The sequence below is a fragment of the Pelobates fuscus genome, chromosome 7 (assembly GCF_036172605.1).
Source record: "Pelobates fuscus isolate aPelFus1 chromosome 7, aPelFus1.pri, whole genome shotgun sequence".
NCBI lineage: Eukaryota > Metazoa > Chordata > Amphibia > Anura > Pelobatidae > Pelobates > Pelobates fuscus.
The window spans coordinates 169,457,275-169,475,616 of NC_086323.1; the positions used below are offsets into that span (position 1 = coordinate 169,457,275).

Here is an 18,342-nt window from a genome sequence, read left to right on the forward strand (position 1 = left end):
CTTTATTACATGTTCTTCCATACACCTTGCTTCATGAGTCAGTTATGTTCTCCTACCAATGAGGAACACAATAGGAATTCAATAGTCTTCAAAATGTGTTGCCATTTTAAGTAAGCTTTACTAATATTAACACACGTTTCCCATCCCTTTAATACAATAAAGTGGACATGTTATAAAAGTAAAATTACTCAACAGAGCATAACATGGCTTTGATGCATTTTTTAAAAGCACACTTGTAAAATAGAAATACCTCTAGTGTTCTTATGCTTGCATTATGTGTCCATTGTGGAGATGATAATTCTTCTCCTCACCAATTTTTTGTGATTTCACATACAACCGTTGTAGGCAATCAGGAGATAAATGAGTGTTAAATATACTGCGTATAAGTTTTTAAAACATATCTGATATAAAGATATCACTTCTCTTGAACTGACTGTTCATCATTCCCTCATCCCAGTAACTATGATTGAAGTGCTTACTTAAGTAATCCAAAGGAGAATTACTGGCATCTCTGCATGCATCACGTACAGGTTAAAGGAACGCTCCAAGCACTATTATCACCACAGCACTGTAATGGTTATGAGGCCATGAATGCCCTCCTTTGCCAGGCTTAGCTCAGATAGAGAATTAGAAAGTAGTAGAGGCAGGAGCGCTGACAGTGGAACCCAGGTACGAAGTAAGACCATTCTAAAATGATTTGACTACTTACAATGCCAGGGCACTCCTATCACCATAACCACTCAATTAATAATTTAGCTAGTTAAGTATCCTGTAAATAATTTGTTTATAATCTGAGTTAATAATATGAAAGAAAAGTCATTAACATTTTATCATATGGCTCATTTTAGATTGCTCTACAAAGCCATTGATTCGAACGGTGAAAACGTTGGCCCAATATACAACAACCGCGTGGAAATCTCAATCTTCTTCATTATCTACATCATCATCATTGCCTTCTTCATGATGAACATCTTTGTTGGTTTCGTGATTGTTACATTTCAGGAACAGGGAGAAAAGGAGTACAAGAACTGTGAACTCGACAAGAACCAGGTCAAATGATTTTCAATGACTGTAATCAGAAATGTGTCTGATTTTATGCCACTAGAGGGCACCAGAGGTCCTCGAACAGTACATAAAAGGCTCTCATTTAAATTATGAATTGAACATTTTCTAACTATCATTATTTAGAGAGAGTAGATAATTAATATTATAAGATATGAATGGTATAGTTCAACATGAATATAAACTTAAGAGCTTACCACTGTGGTTGGGATAGGATGGATAGTAGTGGTGGCTTAATAGAGTAGTACAATTAAAAGAAATTAAAATAAAACATATATATCTAAATTTCCTTTATTTAAGACAAACTGTTTATTAGGCATGCCCCTACTTGTGGCACAGTGAGTCGGGGCAGGAGGGAGGATTTAACTTCCCTTATACTATAGGGTGAAGGGGACATGGGGGGCATTTCCGCTTTTATTTTAAAATATTACAAGGAGGGAGCTGTTAGCCAGTAGCACAAATTGCACGGATAAAACTTTGTTTACCAAGCAATTGGTATTCACTGTAATGTGTATTCGTACAGTCATGTTTTGGACGAATGGATGAATAGCCCAAATCTACTATCAGTAGAAATGACACACTAAGATCTCGTGAGACAACGGAGCAAGGACAGGGCAGAGAGGTGAGCATTGTGGGAGAATTTTCTGTGACAAAGGAAGTGGAGCTCTGTTAAGCTCCACCCTTTTGGCACATTTGTCAAGCGTTGAAAAAAAATACATAGACAAAGTAGTCCTTACTTTATCTTATGTTTTCAAGAGAAATAGATCAGAAATAAAAAAAAAAAAAAACAAGAACAGATTGGGAAAGAGGAAGAGAAGAGGAGTAAAACGAGAAAGGTATGTTCTAGGTCAGGGATAGGCAACCTTTGGCTCTCCAGATGTCGTGGACTACATCCCCATAATGCTCTTACACACATAATGCTGGCAAAGCATCATGGGAGGTGTAGTCCAACACATCTGCAGAGCCGAAGGTTGCCTATCCCTGTTCTAGGTGACAGAATCACTTTAATAACAGAGTTATTCAGTGCAGGGTAAATTGTTGTAAATTCAAAGTGAATTTAAAATTTGAAGCCAAAATGACTTGGGGAGTTTTTACAGTTTAGCCTTACTGGCCTAACATTGAAAATTTACATTGGATGTCTTACATTTCACACTTTAGTCAATAACCCTGGTCAATGTCTGTCAGCATTGAGTAGAATTACAAACGGTGACATAGGGCTGTAATGCATTGTGTACACAGTTGTGAGCTACGCACATGGTACATATACACTTCCAGGCTTTTTAATATAATGTTTACAGTGGAACCTCGGAACTCGAGCTTAATCCGTTCCAGAAGGCTGTTCGAATTCCGATTTGTTCGAGAACCGAATAAACATTTCCCTTAAGAATTAATGTAAAATTGATTAATCCATTCCATGGCCCCAAAATTACGGTATTTTAACACAAATGTTATAGTATAAAAATGCCTTACATGCATAAAAAAAAAAATAGGAAAATAATAATAAACACAATGTACAGTAAATGAAATGAAAATGTAATTTCATTTTACCTGTAATGATCAAAGTTGATGGCGTAAGTGGAAAGGAGAAGCTATATTATTATTTGAATGGGGATATGTAACTGTTTTTCTGGCATTTAAAATGTAAAAATGTTTTAAAAAGGTGCGCTCTGTCTTTTAATATTTAAAAAAATTATAAAAAAGTGCAAATGCAATTTCAGCATCATTCAAAAACTGTATTTAAAATGTGTCTATAGTGTGTCTAATTGAACATGTTTGTGGCATGATTTGTTCGGGTACCAAAGATCGTTCGCGTACCGAAACATCTTTTACTTGAAATTTTAGTTTGACTTCCGAATTGTTCGAGAACGGGGCCGTTCGAGTTCCGAGGTTCCACTGTATTTATATTTTAGATATCACATTAATTGAAAAGTGCATAACATTTATTTTTTACAGCGACAATGTGTAGAATATGCTTTGAAAGCTCGCCCATTGAGGAGATACATTCCTAAAAATCCATATCAGTATAAATTCTGGTACGTGGTCAATTCCACTGGGTTTGAGTACATCATGTTTGTCCTCATCATGCTGAACACACTGTGCTTAGCCATGCAGGTATGTATCGGAGACCCTCAGCTTTCTCTTGCATGTCAAGTTATAGATTGCAAGCTCTTGGGATTACTTCCCATTTTAGTCCCTAAAGGGTATATTGTACGTCCTGGTATTTGTTTGTTTTTTTTCTCCTTTCTATGTATGTTTTAAAGGGTTACTACGTGCATCATAATCACCAAAGTCTGTTCTAGCGGTTATGATGCTAGGAGTGTCCCTGGTGAAATGTCAAACTGTTTAGAAACGCCCTTCCTTCCCACAAAGCTCCCTCAAGTCTCTATCCTCGTTCTTTTCTTATTCTCTGATTTGATACTGGCTAGTAACATCATATGCCCTGTAGATAATACATATACTTAAATATGCTAAACAAATTGCTAATTAACACCTATTTGTCTTTTATCCTCTACAGCACTATGGACAATCCAAAATTTTTAATGATGTTATGGATGTAATGAACATGGTCTTCACTGCTGTATTTACTGTAGAAATGGTATTGAAACTTATAGCTTTCAAACCTAAGGTAAGTGAGGACTAAAACAATTTACAGACACAATAAGCCATAAAGCACCCTTTAATGCAAATAATACAATCTGAACCAATATCTAATTAGCTCTATGATCCACACAGTAGAAATACAGTCTCAGAATTCTCACTGTAAGACATTTACATGCACATTGTACCGGATTTAAAAACCTGAATAAGGAAAGGTCATGATTCTGCATAAAAAAAAACCTGAATATTTGACACAATGTCTTGACATACAAGGATATTGTGAACTTTAAAATAGTCCTGATAGACACAAGATGTGTGGATGACAAAATGTGTCGGATGAACCAATTTAATCTATGGGTTTTGCTGGCACCATTTCCACCAAGGGACTAGTTGAAAAGAGTTTCTGCCACCTCCTCGAGGGTGCTATTGCGTACAGATGTACATGTTTCTGTGCATTGTGGGTGGATGCTATATGCTTCTCTTTGGGCAGGCAGTGTTCATTGCTGAATAGTTACTCAGATTGTAACTACTCTAAAATGACTTGGGGATTAATAAATGTGTTTACACATATATTTAAATTAGGAATGGTTTGTGACCAGGTAACATTTCTGTGGCTCAAAAATGTTCTACTGAGCTAATAAACTGAGTCTTACTAGCCCAACGATGCCAACTGTGCTTAATTTGGCTTCATGATATTGCCGCGGCAATCCCTTTATGTGGAACATAACCTTATTTCACATATACAAATTGAGGTTGGATTTTGGTACCCACTCAGACATGTGGAATTGCTATGTCCCAGCCTTCTAATACAGAGCAGGTCTAGTCGCTGATTTTACAGAAGCTTTTGAAACCGCACCAGAATCGTTTGACAATGGATTATAAAAGTATGGATGTTAAGTTTTAGTTTGTGTCCTGTAATATGGCATGGCAATTGATATAGTACATAGATTATTAACTTAAAGATTGAATCATATACCATTCTGCCACTACCATTGAGGTTTATATTCTATTATGGCTCTTGTAGTGATGTGCACAAGGTTTTGTGCTTTTATAGGGCTTGGTTTGACAGCCCTCCATGCCTTGTATTCGTCCACATATTTGATAAATATTGTAAATGCCATGAGTAGCTGCTTGCCCAGTCTGTAACAAAGGCCATGAATTAAACTTCAGTTAAGTAAAATATTTAGTTTATACTTTTTTCAATTTTTTGTAAATTTTGCTTGCCCACTGAAAGTTATATTTTGCTATAGATCTGAATTCTCATTCACACATTTTGTGTCTGACTGGCCACATTTAAAGTTTTATATTCCATTAAGACTAAAATAAATAGGATCCTACAAACATAATAGTTTTCTTTTAAACACGTACACACTGATCAGAATAACAAGACTACCCAATGGGGTTTATTCATCAAACTGGAAATGGTGTAGAACTGACATGTTATTTGCACAATTTATGCCAAACAGGAAAAAACAACCTCTAACCTTTCATGAATCTCCAGCCATTTTTGCCAGCTTTGCCATTTTGGTTAAATATAAAAAGCCATGATCGATTCACAGCAAATCCCGATTTATTGAATATCCATAAAAGTGTTTAATAACTATGGAAATTAATGATTCAGCTGGGAGTTGTGGACATAAACAAGAGAATGACCAAAATAGCTAAGTTCCACAAATTGCTGATTTGGAGACTGTTCCCCATATATTGATTGTGTCCTATAATGTGCAATTGTCTTGTCAATTCTGCAGGATTTCTGGTGAGTTAATACACTTCTATATCTCCCCAGCTATCTTCGCTATTGTAGAGTAAAATTATGCCATTTAAATGTATACAGCATTATATTGTATTTGACATTTGTTTTGTATATTATTTTGTATCAGATTTGTGTGGCCAAAAAAAAAAGATGGCTCGTAAGTGAGAAGCCTAGGCGGTTGCGGTGTGACATTGTGTGTAGATGTGCATGAGAAAGTTAGATTTCCTGTGACTTGTCCATAATACCCTCCCATTCCTCTAAAAGGATATATTTAATCCCAACGTGTTTTATTTTATTTCTGAAATATTGCTGGGAAAGGTTGAGACCTTATCACTACAAATGTGAATTATGCTGTCATATAATAGCCTCTATATAAATTACACAGAGTACATACTTTTATATACCAAGTAAATACATCGTTACATTGGGAGGAAAAAATTATAAAAATGTAAAAGATACATTAAAAAATGTTCAGTTTATTTCCTAAACGTTTAGTAATTATATTTTACTGGCCTAGCTAATAAGGATCTGTTTACTGCAAGAAAACCAGCTATATAGGTATCCCGGTTATATATATTCTGATTGGTAGAGCATCATGGGATATGTAGTCCACTGCACCTGGAAAGGCAGAAGTGCCTTTAGCATGCTAAATACAAAAGATCTCATGTTATAGATCCAGGTGTTGGTGGCTTACAGTTCCATTGATCCTTTGTCCATCATTATTGTGCACACATTAATTTATTTCACTAACTTATCCAGTACTTACATCAATCAATAGTTGGTTACGTTTGGGAAAAAAAATGCTTTAATGTAATTATTTTAACTATGTGGTAATTGCTTACCCATGTATCATCTCAATTAGAAATTCTGCCTTAAATTAGAAGCATGAGAAATGTCATATGTTGTAGAATGCCTTCATTTAGAATTGATAAAACAGGTGGAAGCTACCTTTCATTCAAGATGTGTCAATGTAGTCATGCTTTTATGTACTTGTGTTTTCTTAAAAGGGATCACTAAAGTCTCCCAAGCCACTTATTGGTCTGGATGCAGTGGTTCTGTTTTTTTGTCCTGCAATGTAAATCATTGCAGTTTTGGAGAAACTACAACGTTTACTTTGCAGGGTTAAATCCACCTCTAATGGCTGTCATACTGGCAGCCACAAAAGGTGCTGTCACGACACAGACAGAGTAAAACTCTGTCACATGACATAGAAGCCCGCATTCGAAAGCACTGGTTCCGGTCCCTGATGCATTGGATTGGACCATGCCTCCGCCATGACATTGGGGGAGGAAGAGAGGAAAGCAGAGCCTCAGGAGCCTCGGCGCTGGAAAAACTGTAAGTAAATCTTTACTTTACTGCACGGGGTTTAACCCCTTAAGGACACATGAGATGTGTGACATGTCATGATTCCCTTTTATTCCAGAAGTTTGGTCCTTAAGGGGTTACTATACACAGCGACAGGTTTGTATTCCTAATGTTTAATATTCTTTTAAAGGACCAATTTCTCCCATCACTGGGAAAAACTTACCAAGCCTCTCAGGAGTATCCTTGGGAAGCCCAAGAAAGACAATTTGGTTCATGCACAGGGCAAAGTATGAGACACAAATCCTAGTAGGGCTACATTCTAATTTGAATAACTTTTCTATATTGGTAATATATAGTCTGCATTTATTATTCATATTTACTGAATCATATGTTAATTTAACAGATGTGACAATTCTACAACATGCAGGCCATGACAAGTGCACATTGAACGATTTTACACAGTGCATATTTTTTTTATGTATTTAGTCATTTGAAAGTGTTCTACAACATTCATTTTCTTTAAATTCAGGTGGAATTTCCCCTTTTATCTTTTATAGTGTAACAGATAACCAAGGAGTACCTGTTGGTTAAAAAATGGCCATTAACTAAGAGTTTTAAAAGAAGCAGGGCCAGTTTAATCCACAGGGAGGTGCTGTGACATATTTAATTGGGATACATTTGTGTGTATAACAGTCACAAAATCCTTTCCCAGACATTATTTGTTTTGCTATTTTCTCATTTCCCTCTGGTGATGTGGCTTTCTCTTGACAAAGTGCAGTGAACATGGTTTTCTATTTGCCAACCACCCTGACATGTTATTTGCCCCTCCTGCCTGCTCTGTGCAGGGCTATTTTAGCGATGCCTGGAACACCTTTGATTCTCTGATCGTGATTGGCAGTATTGTTGACGTGGTTCTAAGTGAAGCTGATGTAAGTATTCTCCTCCTCTCCCTCCTTCCATGTTTATTGTCTACCTTTATTTGGACAAGTCACAGATCTGAATTTGACTTTTGTTGTACGATTTCTCACAATAACAAACTAACTTCTGATCAGTTCCACTCTGTCATTTTCCCCTTTCTGCCTTTTGCTCTTATTTACAAATCACACACAACTTTTCTTTGGATAAACTGAGGAACTCAGCAGGTTTAACAAGTTAGTCAATTCTAGAGCAATTTATACGAGAACTAAGCTAACATACGACTTTACGTTTGTTCTGGAAGTGCAACTCCCATCATGCTCAGTCAAGGTTGGACAGTCCTTTCATTTTAGGATGATTGTGACCTTCTGGGGCTTGTAATAAACCTGTAATTGTCTTCATGGGACATTTCCAATAAGGTGTCAAAATACAATGGCCAAATACAACTTTGCTCTTAAAAAAACAAACAAACAAAAAACATTATAACGTGCCATCTGAGCGTGAGCTTTATTAGGGGCATATTCACTAAATTGGGAATGTGGAAGCATTTACAAAAGGATTGCAAATTTCAGGCATAAGTAGAAAACAGTACCAGCCGTAGACTGGCACCCTTGGTAAAACCAGTCCTCATTGCCTAACTGCAGCCATACTTCCTTAGCCACTCTCTTGGTCCCTCGTATTCACTCAAACCCTAGAACCAAGTTCTTTCTGTGAATCTACTTTCTGACCGGTAGTAAGAAAATAACAAGGTAGGCAGTGTTTGAGGCAGTTTTTGCAGACCGGAGGCTGAGCAGATACAGACAGATCTCTCTCTGTCTGGCCTCAATATTGGCTGGGTGGTAGTACTTATAGCTGTATATCGTTATCCCTCCAACAAACACCGTTGTCTAGGTTCCCAACCCAGTCCTCAAGTACCCCCTACCAGCCAGGATTTAGGGATTACCCTGTTGTGTCTAAAGTGTTTTTTCTTTTTAAACAAAATACTTAGACACAACTGGGTAATCCTAAGTCCTGGCTGGTTGGGGATACTTGAGGACTGGGTTGGGAACGACTGGTCTCTGGTCTAGGGAATAGCCCATGGAAACATCAAGCAGCCACCTTATTAAACACTGTGTAAACTGTATTGCTTGATATAACATGCCGCCTTCAATAGTCCCTAGACAGTAATACGACATGTCAGCATCAAGCCTTAATACATGTATCTCATTTATTACACAAAACAGATCAGGGACAGAGCCAGCACAATTTAAACACAACCCTGGCCAATCAGCATCTCCTGATAGAGATTAATTGAATCAATGTATTTGAGAGAAGGGACAATTCCACTTGTAATTTTAAAATAGTTTTCAGATATGTTTTAAAAACTTATAGGCAGTATATTTAACACTCATCTCTCCTGATTGCCTACAACGGTTGTATGTGAAATCACCAATAATTGGTGAGGAGAAGAATTATCATCTTCACAATGGACACATAATGTAAGCATAAGAACGCTAGAGGTATTTCTATTTTACAATTGTGCTTTTAAAAAATGCACCAAAGCCATGTTATTCTCTGTTGAGTCATTTTACTTTTATGACATGTCCACTTTATTGTATTAAAGGGTCACTATAGAGTCAGGAACACAAACATGTATTCCTGACCCTATAGTGTTAAAACCACCATCTAGCCCCCCTGGGCCCCTCATACCTCCATAAATATAGCAACATCTTACTGTATTCAAGCCAGAAGCTATAACGCTGCATGCTGTTTGCCTCACAAAAAAAAGCTGTCTGCTGACATCATCAGAAGTGGTGGCCTGATCCAATCACAATGCTTCCCCATAGGATTGGCTGAGAATGACAAGGAGGCAGATCAGGAGCAGAGCCAGCATGATTCAAACATAGCCCTGGCCAATCAGCATCTCCTCATGGAGATGAATTGAATCAATGAATCTCTATGAGGAAAGTTCAGTGTCTGCATGCAGAGGGAGGAGACACTGAATGTTTGGATGCATTTTAGGCAGCCATGACCCAGGAAGGATCTCTAACAGCCATCTGAGGAGTGGCCAGTGAAGTTATCACTAGGCTGTAATGTAAACACTGCATTTTCTATGAAAAGACAGCGTTTACAGCAAAAAGCCTGAAGGGAATGATTCTACTCACCACAACAAATTCAATAAGCTGTAGTTGTTCTGGTGACTATAGTGTCCCTTTAACTATCCACAGACTTCAGGTGGAAGGGGTCTTCAATCACAATGTTTCCCCCACCATAACTGTGTTGGGTTTTGAGATATTTATTTATTTATTTATTTTGGCTGGCGCTGCACCTATTGCTTAAGCATCTTGTGCGGCTACACAGCCCAGATACCAGCGCAAATTGACTCTTCTCTCCAGTTTTTTTAACTGCACTATTTTTGCCTCAAGTCTGTGTTCCCTTGTCAGCTCACACATCCTGATTTAGTGAATAAATGTAATCAGAGCACATTAACTTACATCAGATTTCAATGATTAAACCTGATGTATTTGTCATAATAGAAAATAAATAGAAACAGTGCCCTCAATTATGCTCCTTGTAATTCTGCTCTTCTCTCTCCTATTCTACCCTCCTCCTCATCTCTTGTTCCTATTCCATCTTCTCTTGTTACCTGTCCTAACAGCACTATTTCACTGATGCATGGAACACTTTTGATGCCTTAATAGTTGTTGGTAGCGTCGTTGATATTGCGATAACAGAAGTGAATGTAAGTAATGGCTGCTTCCCCGCTATATCAAATGCAGCTCTTTATTTTGCACAAACATCCTGGCTAACATATCTGTTCTTATAAAATGTTTCTCTTGCTTGTAAATTATTTACCTGGTAAGCTGTTCCTTCCTATCTAATTACTGCTGTCTGTTAATGAATGTTTCTTGTAGGTTCTGTGACGCCCACATGTTTGAATCATGCTGTATATGCACATTATTATTGTTATCTGGGTATTCTGCCATTTTGGCATACATTTTACAATTCTCTTATTAAATCACCACAATATACTTTGTAAAAAAACATTTATATTGAATTACACTGAACAAAATTATAAACGCTAAAACTTTCGTTTTCGCCCCCATTTTTCATGAGCTGAACTCAAAGATCTAAGACTTTTTCCTATGTACACAAAAGGCCTATTTTTCTCAAATATTGTTCACAAATCTGTTTAAATCTGTGTTAGTGAGCACTTCTCATTTGCCTAGATAATCCATCCACCTCACAGGTGTGGCATATCAAGATGCTGATTAGACAGCATGATTATTGCACAGGTGTGCCTTAGGCTGGCCACAATAAAAGGCCACTCTAAAATGTGCAGTTTTATCACACAGCACAATGCCACCGATGTTGCAAGTTTTGAGGGAGCGTGTAATTGGCATGCTGACTGCAGAAATGTCCACCAGAGCTGTTGCCCTTGGATTGAATGTTCATATCTCTACCATAAGCCGTCTCTAAAGGCGTTTCAGAGAATTTGGCAGTACATCCAACCGGCCTCACAACCGCAGACCATGTGTAACCACACCAGCCCAGGACCTCCACATCCAGCATCTTCACCTCCAAGATCGTCTAAGACCAGCCACTCAGACAGCTGCTGCAACAGCCGGTTTGCATAACCAAAGAATTTCTGCACAAACTGTCAGAAACCGTCTCAGGGAAGCTCATCTGCATGCTCGTTGTCCTCATCAGGGTCTCGACCTGACTGCAGTTCGTCGTCATAACTGACTTGAGTGGGCAAATGTTCACATTCAATGGCGTCTTGCACTTTGGAGAGGTGTCTCTTCATGGATGAATCCCGGTTTTCACTGTACAGGGCAGATGGCAGACAGCGTGTATGGCGTTGTGTGGGTGAGCGGTTTGCTGATGTCAACATTGTGGATCGAGTACCCCATGGTGGCGGTGGGGTTATGGTATGGGCAGACATATGTTATGGTCAACGAACACAGGGGCATTTTATTGATGGCATTTTGAATGCACAGAGATACCGTGATGAGATCCTGAGGCCCATTGTTGTGCCATTCATCCACGACCATAACCTCAAGTTGCAGCATGATAATGCAAGGCCCCATGTTGCAAGGATCTGTACACAAATCCTGGAAGCTGAAAACATCCCAGTTCTTGCATGGCCAGCATACTCACCGGACATGTCTCCCATTGAGCATGTTTGGGATGCTCTGGAATGTCGTATACGACAGCGTGTTCCAGGTCCTGCCAATATCCAGCAACTTCGCACAGCCATTGAAGAGGAGTGGACCATCATTCCACAGACCACAATCAACAACTTGATCAACTCTATGCAAAGTAGATGTGTTGCACTGTGTGAGGCAAGTAATGGTCACACCAGATACTGACTGGTTTTCAGACCCCCCCCCCTGGACCCCTGTAATACAGTAAAACTGCACATTTTAGAGTTGCCTTTTATTGTGGCCAGCCTAAGGCACACCTGTGCAATAATCATGCTGTATAATCAGCATCCTGATATGCCACACCTGTGAGGTGGATGGATTATCTCGGCAAAGGAGAAGTGCTCACTAACACAGATTTAGACAGATTTGTGAACAATATTTGAGAGAAATAGGCCTTTTGTGTAAAAGTCTTTGAGTTCAGCTCATGAAAAATAGGGGCTAAAAACAAAAGTTTTTGCGTTTATAATTTTGTTCAGTGTATATTGTCCATTTCTAGTTTTTCACTGCTATACAATAACTACGTGGTTTTCCTATATGATATTTTTACTGACAATAAAAAGTTACACACACATCTCTCTTTATATTCCCGATGTAGTTATGATGTTTGTGAGATCTCATGACCAACTCAACTTCCAATAATTTTACTCGTCCTATAACTACTTTCTCTTTTAAAGGAATGTGCTAATCAAATGCATTACCCCTTTTTTTAAAATAATTTATTTTATATAGAATTGCTTTTCTTGCTTCTTTACTTTTTTTTTTTTATTCCCCCATGTCGCCCTTTTTTGTTTGTTCTTTTGTGCCTCGTGAGTCCTAGTACAGGGGTAGGTACCCTTTTGCACTCCAGATATTGTGATCTACATCTCCCAATTAGCTTTGCCAGCATTATGGCTGTAAGAGCATTATGGGAGATGTAGTTCACAACTTCTAGTGTGCTGGAGGCTGCCTACTCATGTCCTAGCTAGTACGTTAGATGCAATGGGCAGGAAACATATACAATCGAGTGCATCAGAGTTGGCATATACTATGAGTGCTTGAAATGCTACTTCTAATGTAATTGTTCCATAATAATTCTCCCCCATTAACATGTCAGCATAGAATAATTAGGATATTTTTAATTTGTGTATTTTGTGTATCCCAATGCAAATGGATTTTAAAAGATATTAAGATAGGGATTTACTGAAAACATGTTGTATGGCAAAATAGGCAGCATGTGGGAATATATATGACAAACATAAGTGTAGAGTGATTTAGTGGAAGGATCATTGATTTCCTAGAATCTTGTTTCTAAGACAAATTAATTAAAACCAGTTTAAAAGAAACTCTTACTAATATGTTCGTCACTAAAACATGTAGTGCATTAAAGGTTACAGAATGTTGCATTGTAAAAAGTATTTTATAGTTATTTTACATTGTTTGTAAACAAGTGTTTTATTTTTTTCAGCTGAAATATGAATTTTTTTTTTTTTTTAGCTGGAATATTGAAATGTGGTGTAAATTATGTGTATATTACTGTCTCCTTTAAGACCAGTTGTGCAGTAATAAAACCAAAGGTTCTATATTTTTGCAAAGTTTAAATGTTGGGATAATTAATTTTTTTTTGTTTGCTGTGACATTTAAGGCTAGCCGTAAGGGTTTAAAGTTAAACCATGTGCAATCGAACAGAGCAATATTTAAAGTGGGACACCAGTGTACTACCATGCCAATATCCTTGACCGTGGAGTGGTGGTTTGTGGGAGGTGTGGCTAATACAGCTCACTGGAACACTTCAACACAGCTTGTGCCTGATAGTCTTTCAAACTTACAACTGATCAAGGGAGTCTGTCTCCACTTTCTCTGTAATCGCACCTGAGAAATGAGTATGTTCCATCTCAATTATATTTCTCACTGCATCATCCCACTACCAGTGCACCAAAATGGGTAATGCTAGGATATATAATCATATATCATAGCAAACAGTAACCTTCTTGGAGGTCATGCTAGCAAATATTCGATTCTAAGGTTCCCCTACCAGGCTAATAAAGACGAGACCCCATCAGCTCAAAGGGAGGAAAAGAACCAGAATTGCAGCTCTTTTATTGTACATGTTCCCATTTTCTCTGTGACGATGTCTATAACGCTGCCTGAGTGTATATTTGAGATTGTCATGTGGCATCTGAGTGACAGTGTAATTTGTCCACATGACACAGTGTGTGCTTTGAGAGTGCTGTGAGGGCCTTTCTAAGAATGTCTGAATGTGTTTGTGTTTGTAATAATAGGGTCCAGTGTTAATTCAAGAGTACTGCTGCTAATAGTATTCTTGGCTTTTTATAAAATACAACATTTTAATTACTCTTTTAATATTGTTTATTAATACATCATTAAATGCTAATTGGAAATGGAAAATTTTCACAGAGCAACTGAAAACTTTAAGTGGAACCAACATATATAATTCGTATTTATTTTAAATGTAAATCATGGTTAACAAGATTGCATTAACAAGGTTTGCATAGAATAGGTATACATACAGTGCACACATCTCATATCTATAAGATCATATAGTATAGGTATGCATGGATTGTGCTGTATGTTATACTGTATATTAAACCTATTGGACATTTATCAAATTAGATCACATTCCAGTTCAGCCAGGGTACACATGAAGGGAGAAACAGAAGCGTGTTTCTACGTATCCACTCAGTTTCACAAAAGAGAAGCATGTATTTCTGCATTTAAAGGATCACTATATGCACCCAATCCACTTAATCTCAATGAAGTGGTCTGGGTGCAGTGTCTCTGTAGTTTTCACCCAGCAATGTAAAACATTGACGTTTTGTAGACTGTGTACATTGGAGGGTTAAACATGCCTTTAGTGGCTCTCTTCCTGACTGCCGCTAAAAATGCTTCCTCTACATCAACCGAGTAAAACTCGGTCATGTGACCAAATGCTGCTTATAGGAAAGCATTGAATTGAATGCCTTTCTATGAGAAGCATTTGATTGGATGCACTTGCCACACATACACATCGTTCCCCAATGCTCCACTATGATGAGCATTGGATGGGACATTGGCTCGAGAGCGAGTCTCAGAGCTGGAGAAAAGGGAAGTAATTATTTTTTTTTTTTACTGCATTTGAGGGAGCACTCTAACCTAACTATTGACTAGTGTTAGGGATACAGGAATACTCCAATTGTACTGTAACTTCAATTTTATTTTCAAATTTCACAAACACAATTTTTAGTTCACGGGAAAAGTAAACCTAAAAATACCAGGATGTGACAGTTCCCCTTTATTTTTTGGTTTTCCTGCCGATATATATTTTCCTGCCTATATATAATAGCCAAAGTGAATTACGTTTTGTTTTAATATATAGTGTGTTGGAAATACACAGAACACATTGATAACAAAAGCATTCAGTAAATCATCTGCTAAATTAATGTCTAACAAGAACAATGTTTTGCAATAATTCCTTGCAATCTCAGGGCATCATCTAACCAGATCTCATGTTTATTTTGATTCTAGAAATTTGTGCAGGCAAGTATGTCAAATGTGTGACATTTTTATTAACAACACATGTCACAGACAGGTCTAATGTTAACTGAATATTCATTTTGTGTGCAACTACTAACAGTTATTCTGGCAAAATCTTCCTCACCACTTTTCAAGCACCTATTAACTTTTCACTGTTAGACATTTGCTTTAATTTTCATCCCAAGGCTATGTCAATTCCTTTAATCTGATGACAATAACGCTGGCTAGCTCAAAACGCACTGTTAACCACAAAGTGCATGTGCACAATCTTCACACCACAAACCTGCTTTCTCATCTTCATTTCTAACGCAGGATAATTGGTATTAAAATGGTTTTATTTCATAAGGTGCCCACATTTCTCAAGTGTATGTAGAGCTTTATGTAGGGCTGTTTGGCTAGTGACTAAACAGAATCTAAACATTTGCAGGGTTATTCACCAACGTGAGATTTTAATTTCAAATTGAATTAGAAAAAAACGAGCTGGAATGATACTTTACTTGCAAGTATACTGTTTCAGCAGTTGGTACATTATGAACAGAATGTGTACAGTGCTGTGACTGCAGTCATGTTGCCTTTAAAACTTGGAATAAGGGCTATGTTTTAAGCCTGGATCCTTTAAGGGCATGTATTGTATTTGTGATGTTTGTAATGCGGTGGGCAGGGAAGGGTTTAGCTGTGTTATTCATTCATTTATTTATTTATTTATTTATTTTTGCTTCTTGTGAGACCTCCTGCAAGCTTTGAAACCGTATAGTACACACAAATTCTTCATGTACTATGTATCCTGGACTATTGTTTCAATAAAAGAGATTTACACATCCTGTAAGCATCTGGTCCTCTTGTCAATGGATTAAAAAAAAAAAGCATTCCACCAAATGGGCCAGATGTTGATGTCCTCTACCATGAAACGCAAATGTTAGGGAAGTCTATGCTTTTATGAATACATACACTCTATTCAAACTCTTTAGCATGGGTTAAGATGAAGGGGGTTTATCAGATATGGAAGACCCATTGATTGTCCTTTGCCATCTCGTGTTTATTCTTTAATTGAAACTCCTCCTGAATTCTGTCTAATCTCACCCTTCTATTCAAGGGTTCTTGTAATCTTTGTCTAATTCCCATACAGGAATCCGTGGGGTCTTTCTCTGACTTTCCTCTAAGGTTATTAAATTAGTTTGGCAAAAATGATCCCCCCGGTTCCAATCATTTACTAATACTGCCAGTGATGTCCATCATTTTACCCCACACCTGAACTGGATACTTTCCTGTCCCCAGTAAATAATACATGTAGAGTAGATGACTTTACCACAATCTTCCTTGCCATGGATTTCCCCATCTAAGTCTCCAGATTAGCCTGCCAACATTCTTTCAATAGTCTGATTTTATTTATTTGAAACAACTTGTATAGGCATAGTGTATAAGCTTACCCTATTCTGCATCTGCTTTTCATGAAGTTTGTAGCTGGGATTGGTCCATCTTTGTTCTATCCACAGTGAACATAATCTCTTCACTCTCCATTCTAGAGTGAAAACCTCACATATTATCAGACCCCTTGTTACATAGCTTCTTCATCCCTTATCAGCTCCTGTTAGAACATCATGTAGCCCCACCATTTAATTTCATTAGAAAATTAAATGATAATTCTTCATTGCTCCCAACCTCCAGGAGACATCCTACATGATGCTAACGTTTTTTTACTATAAACCTGTCACATTTTTATGCCCCATACAGATTTTACTTGCTAAGTTTATCATTCCTTCCCAAGTACATATGTCTGCTGCACGTTCCTCAGACAATATTTGTCTTTGGTTTGAAAAGGTAGTGGTAGGTGCGCTACAATTTGTATTGCTGGTCCTGAAAGCTGTATGCTCAGATACACAGATAATTATCATAGGATCACATATCACTTCTCTGAGGATTTTAATTCTTGCACTGACTAACTAAACGTCATTCACACCTTGGCCATTGATAGGCAATATTTAATTTCCCTCTCCTCCTCTTTCCCACTGTAGCCCTTTTATTCTCTCTTTCTTCTGTTTTCTTTGTGCAGTCATTCTCAATATGGTCTGTCCCTTCTCCTTATCCCCCACACCCCCCACCCCTTTTTACTTTTTTCTCTTTTCTTTCATATATATTCTTGACTTCCGGGTTTCCATCATATTTGCATACATCTTTCTATTTTTCCGTTAACAGTGTATTTGACCCCACCTTGATCTGTGATTCTGTGACATATGGGTACTCCCTAGTTGTACCACTTTGAGTGTTCTATTATTTTATGTCCTTTCTATTTTGCGGTTTATATGTTATACCAAGAACCTATGTTAAAGAAAGTTGTATCTACAAAAAAGGCAAATTGCGCCTACAAAATTATTACTAAATATTAAGTAATAGCGCACACATAAAAATACAGTTTTACATCTTACAAGGATAGCGGAAGTCCCCTATCTTGGCAAACAATTATTGGGAATCAGTTCCACCATATGGCCATATTGTGTTAAGCCCACCGCTACTCCAGAGTACCTTAATATTGGTGGATCTTACACTAATTCCAACGTGGGAGACAAATTAAATAGTGCTAAATAAGCTAAAGTGTATTTACATAATCCGTTGTAAAAGCATTGTGAAGATATATAATGCAAAATGAATGTGATAAAAACCAAATTTAAAAAAATACAGCGTCAAAACTAAACAATTAAAGTGATAGTCTATTGATGTATGTACTACAATAAATTAGGCCCTCAGGGTTGTGGGGAATTTGGCACCTATATCAATATGAGTTGTTATTGGTCCACAATTTGTACCGTTGTGGTAATACTTATTTCATACTGTCTTCATCTCCAATTAGACCCTGACACAAGAATAGCCATACTTAAAGAAACACTATAACGTTAGGAGTACAAACCAGTGTCACTGTACCTATCTGGAGTAGCTCTCTACCCCATGTGACATAAATAAAGGGTTTTACTCCCATTTTTTCAACACTGAGGCTCCTTTGGCACTGCTCATCTCTCA

At 37.5% G+C, this 18,342-nt stretch overlaps 1 protein-coding gene across 1 annotated transcript in view; it reads left to right on the forward strand.

The window, feature by feature from the left end:
• Positions 1–18,342, forward strand: part of CACNA1D (calcium voltage-gated channel subunit alpha1 D) — a 319,738-nt gene that overhangs the window by 216,970 nt on the left and 84,426 nt on the right. The window contains exons 27-31 of the mRNA XM_063426916.1: positions 849–1,050; positions 3,016–3,174; positions 3,578–3,688; positions 7,564–7,647; positions 10,272–10,355. Of these exons, the coding sequence (XP_063282986.1) occupies positions 849–1,050; positions 3,016–3,174; positions 3,578–3,688; positions 7,564–7,647; positions 10,272–10,355 (640 nt within the window). The remainder of the gene's footprint in view (positions 1–848; positions 1,051–3,015; positions 3,175–3,577; positions 3,689–7,563; positions 7,648–10,271; positions 10,356–18,342) is intronic.